Here is an 11,328-nt window from a genome sequence, read left to right on the forward strand (position 1 = left end):
TTCACAGCGGCATTCATTCATAACAGCCAAAAAGTAGAAACAATTCAAACGTTCAACTGATGAATGGATAAACCATTGTGATACAGCCATACAATGGAATATTATTCAGCCATAACAACGAATGAAGTACTGATACGTGCTGCAAGGTGGATGAACCTGATACATTATGCTAGGTGAAGGAAGCCAGACACAAAAGGTCGTGTGTATGATTCCATTTACATGAAATGCCCAGAATAGGTAAATCCATAGAGACAGAAAGCGGACTGGTGGTTGCCAAGGCCTGGGAGGGAGAGGAGGATTGGCCGTAAGTGCTTCATGGAGTTGGCTGTCCTTCGGCGAAATATTTTGGAAATAGCAGAATGGTGCTTGCACAACATTGTAAATTTACTAAACGCCACTGAATTGTTCACCTTAAAATGGTCAATATTACGTTATGTGAATTTCACTTTAATTACAAAAAGAGAAACGCTAGCGTTTACGCAGGCGGAGGGCAGGCTGGACTGGGGACGCTCCTCCCGGCCGCCTCGTTGCTGGCAGCGCTTCCGCCCGCCGGCGCACCAGTCAGTTCCGCGCCCGGCGAATCTGGAGGGCGAAGCTGCGGCGGGGCAATCACAAAAGGGCTGTCAGAGAGGAGCCGAGGCGGGAGGAAGATGGAGAGGCGGGTGGGAGCCTCACCTCTGGACTCTAACGCCACAGCCCGGTCTAGCCGCTACGCCCGAGCTCAAGTCTGACTCGAAACTCCGCTGGGTGCCTGAGAGGACCCGGCAGGCCAAGGGGTGGAACTGAGGGGGCGGGGACGTGGCGGGCGGGTGGGGCCGCCTCCCGGCTGGGCACGCCTCCAAGCCAGACTGGACGCGAAGGAAACCGGAACCCGTCTGCCTACGGTGCCTGTTTCCGGAAGCAGCTTGAGTCTGGACGCCAACGACGGGGACGCTGGGAAGCAGACTTCCGGCGCCCTATTTTCTCACCTGGTTCCCGCGGCGAGCCAGCGGCAGCGGCGGCGGCGATGAGACAGAAGCACTACCTTGAGGCTGCAGCGCGGGGACTGCACGACAGCTGCCCGGGCCAAGCCCGCTACCTCCTGTAAGAGGACTGGAGGGGAAGCGGGAGGCGAGCGGGTAGGTGATCCTTTGCTCCTCACAAGTCTCTTTCTCTTTTACAGCTGGGCCTACACTTCGTCGCACGGTAAGAAGAACGCCTGTCTCTTGTGCTTTGGGCTCTTGTCGCCCCGCTTTCCTCTGTTCCGCACAACGCTCAAATAAGGCCGATGGACTCACTCCCCTCCTTAAAAACAACAACAACAAAACCCGCATGTGTCTCGGTTTCGTGAAAAATCAAAATTCTTTAATGTGCCTTGTCTTGCTTTGTTAGCGGCATTTGACACATTGATCAGTCTTGAAATAGTTTCCTCCCTTGGCTTCTAGGTCATTACGTAGTTCACCTCTTCATTTATTACTTCTCGATTTGCTTTGTTGGTTCCTCCTAATCTCCCCAAGCTTTAAGTATTGTCGTGGCCCAGTACTCAGCCCTTGGACCTCTTTTCTAGGCACACTCGCTTCCTTGGTGACAGTTTTTCATCCAATCTCATGGCTTTTAAATACCATATACTGAGGACTTACAAATGTATATACTCAGCGCAGACCTCTCCTCTGAATTCTAGACTCATATATCCGAATGTCTTCTTGACAAATTCTTTTCAATGTCTGGTAATTCAAACTCAGCTAATATGTCCAAAACCTGAGCTTTACCCCCCAACAAGATCCTCCAGTTTTTCTCATTTCAGTAAATAATTCCATTCTTCCCTTACAGTTATTGAGCCCAAAAACCTTGGAGCTATTCTTGACTCCCTAACTCTCTCTCCTCCCCCAGGCCAGTATGCAAGCAAATCCTGTTGGCTTTAAAATGTAGCCAAAATCAGCCAGGAGCGGTGGCTCACCCCTGTAATCCCAGCACTTTGAGACGCAGAGGCGGGCGGATCATTTGAGGCCAGGAGTTCGAGACCAACCTGGCCAACATGGCGAAACGCTGTCTCTACTAAAAATACAAAAAAATTACCTGGCATGGTGGTGCACGCCTGTAATCCCAGCTACTCGAGAGGGTGAGGCATGAGAATCTCTTGAACCCGGGAGGTGGAGGTTGCAGTGAGCGGAGATGGCGCCAGTGCACTCCACTCCTCACCACATCCATTGCTACTACCCTGCTCCAGGCCATCACCAGCTCTCTCCTGGATTAATAAAAGTGAAAGTCCTTTAAAAGGATTGTAAGGCCCTGTGTCATAGACCTGCATACCTCTCTGACCTACTCTTTCCTTCACGCAACTCCAGTCACACTAGGTCTCCTTGCTTTTCTGTTTCAGGGCCTTTGCAGCTACTCTTCACTCTGCCTGGGATTCTTGCCTCACATATCTGCTTTCATGTGAATCCTCCATTTCCCTCTGGTCTCTATAATATCACTCAATGAAGCTTTCCCTAGCCACCTATTTAAAATTACAGTAACTCCATCAATACTTCTATTCCCCTTTCCTATCTTACTTTTTTATTCCCAGCACTTAACATTTGACGTTGTTATATTTATTGTATGCCTCGGTGAATTGTCCTTTGTTCACTGCTGTGTCTCCAGCACTTAGAACAGTGCCTGGCATTCTTAATTGTCACTTAGTGAATATGAATGAGTTTCACATTTGGCAGAGCTAAGTTTAAGTGTGGTCTTTAGCTTTATAAGTGCTGTTATATCCCTGGCACTTAGCACAGTGCTCAACAGTAGATACTATTCATTGTGCTAATTATTTAAAAAAAGAAACAAAATCGCAGTGCAATTTGTTATTTTGTGGTAAATGCATTGGTAAAATTGGTGAAACATAACAGCCTTTTAAAACTTAGTAGCAAGTAATGAGAAGTGGCTAGATTTAGGATATATTTTAAAGCCTACAGGATTTGCTAGCATAGGTTGGAGATTTGCCTATCTGTTGCTGAAAGGAGTGAATGGATGGAATTGTATTTTGCAAGGTAAATTACTGCCAATTTATCTTTTTGTAAATTTTCATATTTTGAGTTTACTTAATGTGTATCTGCTTATATTAAATTTCAATATACTTTTTATAAATGTTGACAGTTTGAGGTAACAAAATATTCTGATTTGCTGAATTGTGAGTTTCATTTGTATAATTTTAGATGATAAGAGCACTTTTGAAGAAACGTGTCCATACTGTTTCCAGCTGTTGGTTCTGGATAACTCTCGAGTGCGTCTCAAACCCAAAGCCAAGTTGACACCCAAAATACAGAAACTTCTTAATCGAGAAGCGAGAAACTATACACTCAGTTTTAAAGAAGCAAAAATGGTGAAAAAGTTCAAAGACTCCAAAAGTGTATTGGTAAGATTTCAGTTCCAGTATGTATGAGTAAACTAGAATTTTCTTTTCTTTCACTTAAAATCAGTTTAAGAATCAGCCTCAGTATAACTCAGAGATTTATAGTAGTATATTTGGATTATCAAAATATATACATAAACACTTCTCTAATGATTAGTGTTTCATTATAAGGACAGCTTATTTTTATTTTTCATGATTACCTAAACCAAACATGGTGAGCTCTCAATTGTTTTGAGATCCCATTGTTGAGCATTATTTTTCACAAATGTGCGGATTTCTTGAACTGACCGTTATGGCTCCACCTAAATTGCAGTTACCACTATATTATTTTTTCAGTTAATGCTCCTTTGCTTCAGATAGTAGTATGTTATGTATGTAGTATCATGTCACTTCTTCAGCTGTCCTCCCACTCCATGTCAGAGTGGATTTACAGGTATGCCCAACAAAGGTGAATGCATCTTTTGTTCTTTCAACATTTTATTGAGGGTCTATCATATGCCAAGCAACATTTAATATTGGGGATATAAGATGGAATAAAACAACCAAAATCAGATTACGTACGGTTTACTATATGGAGGCCAGTAGCAAATACACTTTATATCCCTGCATATTTTATGTTAACATTTACCAACTGTTCAAGTGCCTGCTTATTGTCTATCACTGTGCCGGGCACTGGACATTATGACAGCTTATGTCTGGCCTAAGACTATAATTAGCAATTACTTGGATTGAAAATTGCCATATTTAGGAGTTTACCAGTGTTGGTCAGGTAGGTGCATTTTGCTTTGTCATAAAATTGAATGGTTAAAGGGAAAGAAAGAAGAGATAGAATATTGAAGTGAGTATGGAATTCGGTTTCTTAGTTCTTGGAGAATTGTATTTTTCAAAAATCATTACTGCCACATATTTGGAAAATGTTCTTAAATGGAAAGACAGCAAATGCTGCCTCACTATCTTGCAGTGTTTTGCCCTCATGAAGCTTACATTCTAATGTATTTTAATCAGAAGTCAGCTAGAAAGGTGCTAGAGGTATTTGTTTTTCTGATTTTTTTTTTTTTTTTTTTTTGAGACGGAGTCTCCCTCTGTCACCCAGGCTGGAGTGTAGTGGCGTGATCTCGGTTCACTGCAAGCCCCACCTCCTGGGTTCACGCCATTCTCCTGCCTCAGCCTCCTGAGTAGCTGGGACTACAGGTGCCCACCACCACGCCCGGCTGATTTATTTTAACCTGTATACAGCCTCCTTCCAAAAAGTGTAAAGCAACATAGACCTTTGATAGATGCAGATCTTCCATTGGCATTTTCATCTGCTCATGAACATCAAACGACTTCTCACTTAAACTAGTTTGTATTAATTTGCCGAGGCATGGGCTGAGTCCTGTGCACAGTCAATTAGATATGTAGAAGAAAGGAAATTAGCTAGAAAATGGACCATTTCTTGAGAAATGAATCTTGAAAAGAAAGACAACCTCTAGAGCTAATGATGGGAGTGGAGAGGTGTGAGAGTATAACAACTCATTTGGTTGTATAAGTTACTTTAGACTTATGTTTACAAAATTGCTAAGGATTTGAAGGGGCTACTTAAATTTCCAGTGATACTGTGCCATGTTGTTTTTGGGAAGAGGCTTGAAGTTCATCTGCAAAAAAATATTAAATGCTTACTGCTGTTACAAAGAACATTCCTCCAGATGTTAAACAGTATTATCTCCCATCTCTTCCCAAATTCCCCCCAAACATGGTTTTGTATTTAAAAAGTAGAGTTCATTATCTTTGAAAAACTATTTTAAATTAAATACAAATGTTCAGCCATTCATTTTTATTGAACATTTTCTCATTTAAAATTTGTTGGCTGGGCACAGTGACTCAAGCCTGTAATCCCAGCATTTTGGGAGGCCGAGGCGGGTGGATCGCCTGAGGTCAGGAGTTCAAGACCAGGCTGGCCAACATGGCGAAACCCTGCCTACTAAAAATACAAAATTAGCCAGGCACAGTGGAAGGCGCCTGTAGTCTCAGCTACACGGGAGGCTGAGGCAGGAGGATCACTTGAACCCAGGAGGCAGAGGTTGCAGTGAGCTGAGATCACGCCACTGCACTCCAGCCTGGGGACAGAGCAAGACTCCATCTCAAAAAAAAAAAATTGTCTTGTCTGATTCTCGCTACTAGATTGCAAGTTCCCCAAGGACAGCCTCTATTTTACTTACCCCTATAGTATCTGGTATAGTCCCTGACATTTAAGAATTCAATGAACCTGTGGTTTATGGGGTTAAATTATAAGATAAATGACAGGACTGATATTTCTTATTTTTATGGTAGTTGATCACTTGTAAAACATGCAACAGAACAGTGAAACATCATGGTAAAAGTAGAAGCTTTCTGTCAACATTGAAGAGCAATCCTGCCACTCCTACAAGTAAACTCAGCCTGAAGACACCAGAGAGAAGGACTGCAAACCCAAATCATGACATGTCTGGCTCGAAAGGCAAGAGCCCAGCATCGGTTTTCAGGTATCTTAATCCATGAAGTTTTTGAATTGCCAGTGTTAAGTGTTTTCTTCTAATTTCCTGTGTTTAATATATACTCCCTAAATATGCCATGCATTTCAGGACTTGGCCATTTTTCCTCCCTTTTCTAATGTCACATACTCCCATATCTTCAATGCTCATTTCACTGCATTTGACTTCTAGGTATGTTACTCTACTTCCAACATCTCCTGTGCCTATTTCCAGCTGCCTGCTAAATATAACCACTTCAGTCCCCTACATGTTCAAAACTTAGTTCATCATTGCCCCACAGCTAACCACTCAAACCTGTCCATCCTCCTGAGTTCCTTATTCTGTGAATGAACACACCTTTCTGGACATTTTGACCTAAAATGACAGGTACATTCAAAAATCCCTATTCCCTTGGTCCTTGTCACCGATTTCTATATATCCTACTTCCCTGTTTTCATCTTTTTGCTCCTTTTTCTCCATAGTGCTGCTATATTCTGGTTCAGGTCCTTATGCACCATTTGTCAGGACTACTGCAGTGATTTTCCTCATGGGTCTCCCTGCTTCTAGGATCAAACTCTTTTAGTGTGATCATCTTTCTGGAGCATAGCTCTGATTAGAAGCATCACTGTGTAGCATATGGATCAATGCTCTAGCATGGCTTTCCAGCCCTATCTGGCACCAATCTGTCTGCCTGTCTTTCTTTGCCTTAAATCATCCTATGTGCCAACAAAACTGAACCATTCACGGCCGGGCATGGTGGCTCACACCTGTAATCCCAGCACTTTGGGAGGCTGAGGTGGGCGGCTCAGGAGTTCAAGACCAGCCTGTGCAACACGGTGAAATCCCATCTCTACTAAAATACAAAAAATTAGCCAGGTGTAGCGGCGTGCGCCTGTAGTCCCAGCTATTTGGGAGGCTGAGGCGGGAGAATTGCTTGAACCTGGGAGGCAGAGGTTGCAGTGAGCTGAGATGGCGCCACTGCACTCCAGCCTGGGCGACAGAGCGAGACTCCGTCTCCAAAAAAAAAAATACTGAACCATTCATAATACACTTTCTTGCCCTAAACATTTGTTCTTGCCCTTTTCTCTGTCAGAAATTCCTGAGGAAATCTAACTGAACAGGGATTTGTCAAATGATAATACACCGAGGATAGCCAGTGCATGTATATGGCCATAATACAAAAGAGTAGAAAATGATTGTCATTTGTTGGTATAACTAAGTGTGGTTTTGTTTCTTTTCAGAACACCTACATCTGGACAGTCAGTATCTACTTGCTCCTCAAAGAACACCAGCAAAACAAAGAAACACTTCTCTCAACTAAAAATGTTACTTAGTCAGAATGAATCCCAAAAGATTCCAAAGGTGGACTTCAGAAATTTCTTATCTTCTCTGAAGGGTGGACTTTGAAAATAAGAAATGTCTGATGTCAATTCTGAAACTAAAGTTGGCAAAACAACTTTTTAAACTCTTATTCATTTTTTGAATACATGGAAACTAGATCTGAATGCAAACTTTTCTTGGCATCCTTCAGTGTTTATGGGGAAAATACCTCATTGGTATGAATACCTGAAACCTGCCTACCTCATAGGACAGCTGTGAGGATCAAAAAATATATGAAAGTTCCTTGTAGACACATATCTATAGATATATATGTTTATGTATATAAAGATAGATATATACATTGAGTAGTGGCATTACTGTTTTTTCTTCCTTTAGTCAGCAGTTTTTATTTATGTTATTGTCTTTCAAAAGGAAATTGAGATCTTTATGAGAGGGTCTATTCACTCATAAGGGTTTCTTCCATGTGTCTATAGCATTGTTGATAATTCAGGAATAGGATCAAGTGGGTCCTTATTTTCTCACAATTATCTGCATAACTATCTTAGTAAAACCTGAACCTTATTCCTATTTTGATTGCAAAAGTAAATATCTGGAACATTCCTGATTATAGATCACTCAATAGGAAACTAAAATTTTCTTTCTTAGAAAAGGAAATATACTGTTGGTGATACTATAAATTAGTACAGCAACTTTGGAAAACAGTATGGAGGTTCGTCAAAAAACTAAAGGTAGAATTACCATATGATCCCACATCTGCATATATATCCAAAGGAATTGAAATCAGTATGTCAAAGAGATGTCTGCCCTACAGTGTTTCATTGTAGGATTATTCACAATAACCAAGATATGAAAACAACAGAAATGCTTGTCAAAGGATGGATTTTTGTAAATGTGTATATACACAATGGAATACTATTCAGCCTTTAAAAAGCAAGAAATTCTGTCAGTTATGATAACATGGATGAACCTAGCGGACATTATGCTAAGTGAAATAAGCCAGACACAGAGAGACAAATACTGTATTATTTACATGGGATCTAAAAAAGTAGAGCTCATAGAAGTAGAGGATATAAAGTAGAGCTCATAGAAGTAGAGGATATAATAGTGATTAGTGGAGGCTGTGGTTGGGGGAGGGGAAATTTCAATTAAGAGGAATAAGTTCTATGATCTCTTGTACAGCATGATGACTATAGTTAATGTATATTTCAAAATAGCTGAAAGGATTTTTGGCCTTTTGGCCTTTTTTTTTTTTTTTAGAGACAGAGTCTTGCTCTGTCATCTGGGCTGGAGTGCTATAGCATGATTATAGATCACTGTAGCCTTGAACTCCTGGGCTCAAGTGATCCTGTTGCCTCAGCCTCCAGAATAGCTGGAACTACAGACACACACCACTGCACCTGGCTAATATTTTAATTTTTTTCATTTCCCACTACAAGAAGCCATAATTTTTTTTATTTTTTGTAGAGGCAGGATCTTACTTTGTTGCCCAGGCTTGTCTTGAATTCCTGGCTTCAAGCAATCCTCCTAACTCACCCTCCCAAAGTGCTACGATTACAGGTGTGAGCCACAGTGCCCAGCCAAAAGAGGGTTTTTTAATGTTCTTGCCACAAAGAAATGATAAATGTTTGAGGTGATGGATCTGTTAATTAGCCTGATTGGATTACACCAGTGTATACATGTAATGAAACATCACATTGTGTCCCATAAATATATACAATTATTATTTGTCTTTTTTTTTTTTTTTTTGAGACGGAGTCTCACTCTATCACCTGGGCTGGAGTGCAGTGGTGCAATCTTGTCTCACTGCAGCCTCCACCTCCTGGGTTCAAGCAATTCTCCTGCCTCAGCCTCCTGAGTAGCTGGGATTACAGGTGCCCGCCACTACGCCCAGCTAATTTTTTGTATTTTTAGTAGAGATGGGGTTTCACCATGTTGGCCAGGCTGGTCTCGAACTCCTGACCTAGTGATTCGCCCGTCTCGGCCTTCCAAAGTGCTGGGATTACAGGTGTGAGCCACCACGCCTGGCCTACAATTATTATTTATCAATTAAAAATACTCAAAGGCCAAGATTAACAACTTGTTCTTATAGTTGCATGAAATGAAATTGTGCTAACTGGTGCCAGCACCAAAAGGCCAGGTATTCACTTTGTGTCCACAACATTTGGCACAACACAATGGTCATGGTAGCTGCTTTACCTTTCTGACTAACTTCTCTCTAGAACATCTGTTTCTCTTGAACTCGTCTTGCTCCTGATCACCCGGTCACAGCGAGCTCTTTGCAGTTCTCAATGCATACCATGTACTTGGCAGCTTCGGGCCTCTGCATGTGCTTTTTCCTTTAGGTCTCACTTTGGAGACTGCCCTCCACCCCAACCCCACTGCATTATGAGGGGCCACTTTTTTTTCACAGTTCTGGTGACCCTGTAGTTTCTTGTTTCTGATCATTACCAACTGCCTGTGAGCTCTTTGCAGACCTGAGTGGTCTCACTTGCACCCCCAACACCTTGTTTGTTGCCCAGCACATAGCACAAACTGCAGATTCCAAGACTACTACATTTAGTAAGTTCTACTTCTTCCACACTAAGAACTAAGGTCCTTTCTGAGCACATGATTGGAAAGTAGATAAAAAGTAGTAAAGACAAACTCTCAGGTGGGAAGTTGTCCACATTACTTCATTTGCAAGTGAGGGACACTGGATTCTTGACTTTTCTGTTTCGCAGAAAGGTCTTTGGGCATTTCTAAAGAATATTTGAAAATTGAAGTGTGGAGATAAAACTATAAAACCTTTAGAAGAAGGTACAGGAGTAAATCTTCATAACCCTGGATTATGCAGTGGTTTCTTAGATATGACACCAAAAGCACAAGCAACAACAAGAAAAATAAACAGATAAACTGGACTTCATCAAAATTAAAGACTTGTGTGCTCTCTTCAAAGGACACCATCAAGAAAGTGAAAAGTCAGCCCCCGAATGGGAGGAAATATTTGCAAATCATACACAAATGACCTCCAACTTATGATGGTTCAACCTGAGTTTTTTTTGTTTTTGTTTTTGTTTTTGTTTTTGAGACAGAGTCTTGCTCTGTCGCCAGGCTGGAGTGCAGTGGTGCAATCTCAGCTCACTGCAACCTCACTTGAATCACTGGGTTCAAGTGATTCTCCTGCCTCAGCCTCCCGAATAGCTGGGACTACAGGTGCATGCCACCACACCCAGCTAATTTTTGTATTTTTAGTAGAAACGGGGTTTCCCCATGTTGGCCAGGATGATCTCGATCTCTTGACCTCATGATCTGCCCGAATCGGCCTCCTAAAGTCCTGGGATTATAGGCATGAGCCACACCGTGCCCAGCCTCAACTTGAGATTTTTTTTAACATTATGATGGGTTTACCAGGACATAACCCATCCTAAATTGAGAAGCATTTGTATCTGATAAGGGACCTACATCCAGAATTATGAAGAACTCTTAAAATTCAATAATAAAAAGACAGAAGATGGTCAGAATCTGAACACAGTTCTCCAACATGGCTACTGAATACACGAAAAGATACTTCATACCTACTAGGCTGACTCACAGACACAGTACAAGTGGTGAAGATGTAAAGAAATTGGAACCATCACACATTGCTCCTAGGATTGTAAAATGGTGGAGTCACTTTGGAAGTTTGGCAGTTCCTCAAAAATTTAAACAGTTACCATATGACCCAACAATTCCATTCAGGCATATACCCGAGATAACTGAAAACAGATGTCCACACAAAAACCTATATATGAATGTTCATGGCAGTAGTGTTTATAATATGCATAAGACAGAAATTTCAACATAGCTAAAAGTGTTTTTTGAATGTCCAGCCACTGTTGAATAAAAAAAATGTGGTTTTTCCATACAGTGGAATAGTAATGTTGTCATAAAAAATTACTGATATATGCTAGAACATGAATGACCCTTGAAAACACTGTATTAATTGCAAGAAGCCAGACACCAAAGACCACATATTGTGTGACTCCATTTATATGGAATGTTCAGAATAGGAAAATATATAGAAATAGACAAGTGGTTGCCAGAGGGATAGGGAGAATGGGGAGCAACTTCTAATGAGTATGGGGTTTCTTTTTAGGGTGATGAAAATATTCT

General features: G+C 41.5%; 1 protein-coding gene across 6 annotated transcripts; it reads left to right on the forward strand.

Annotated features, from left to right (window-relative positions):
* Nucleotides 1-563: 563 nt before the first annotated feature.
* C18H18orf21 (chromosome 18 C18orf21 homolog) lies at nucleotides 564-7,541 on the forward strand. 6 transcript variants are annotated; one of them, XM_003315869.6, is made up of 5 exons: nucleotides 564-1,083; nucleotides 1,163-1,185; nucleotides 3,171-3,370; nucleotides 5,678-5,868; nucleotides 7,098-7,541. In XM_003315869.6, the coding sequence occupies exons 1-5, from the start codon at nucleotides 1,007-1,009 to the stop codon at nucleotides 7,261-7,263; spliced, it is 657 nt and encodes a 218-aa protein (XP_003315917.1). In that variant the 5' UTR covers nucleotides 564-1,006; the 3' UTR covers nucleotides 7,264-7,541. The 6 variants fall into 6 exon arrangements, with proteins under 6 accessions (XP_003315917.1, XP_009432174.1, XP_001135262.2 ...); XM_009433899.4 differs by having other exon boundaries at nucleotides 883-1,083; nucleotides 1,145-1,185; XM_009433900.5 differs by having other exon boundaries at nucleotides 978-1,083; nucleotides 3,215-3,370.
* Nucleotides 7,542-11,328: the final 3,787 nt, after the last annotated feature.

This window comes from Pan troglodytes, chromosome 17 (genome assembly GCF_028858775.2).
Source record: "Pan troglodytes isolate AG18354 chromosome 17, NHGRI_mPanTro3-v2.0_pri, whole genome shotgun sequence".
Taxonomy (NCBI): Eukaryota; Metazoa; Chordata; class Mammalia; order Primates; family Hominidae; genus Pan; species Pan troglodytes.

Excerpts from the sequence above, each read along its gene's own strand:
- C18H18orf21 (XM_009433899.4), top strand. The coding sequence starts at position 1,007 with ATGAGACAGAAGCACTACCTTGAGGCTGCAGCGCGGGGACTGCACGAC. Across the intron at positions 3,371-5,677 it reads AAGACTCCAAAAGTGTATTG|TTGATCACTTGTAAAACATG; the intron begins GTAAGATTTCAG and ends TTTTTATGGTAG. Across the intron at positions 5,869-7,097 it reads AGCCCAGCATCGGTTTTCAG|AACACCTACATCTGGACAGT; the intron begins GTATCTTAATCC and ends GTTTCTTTTCAG.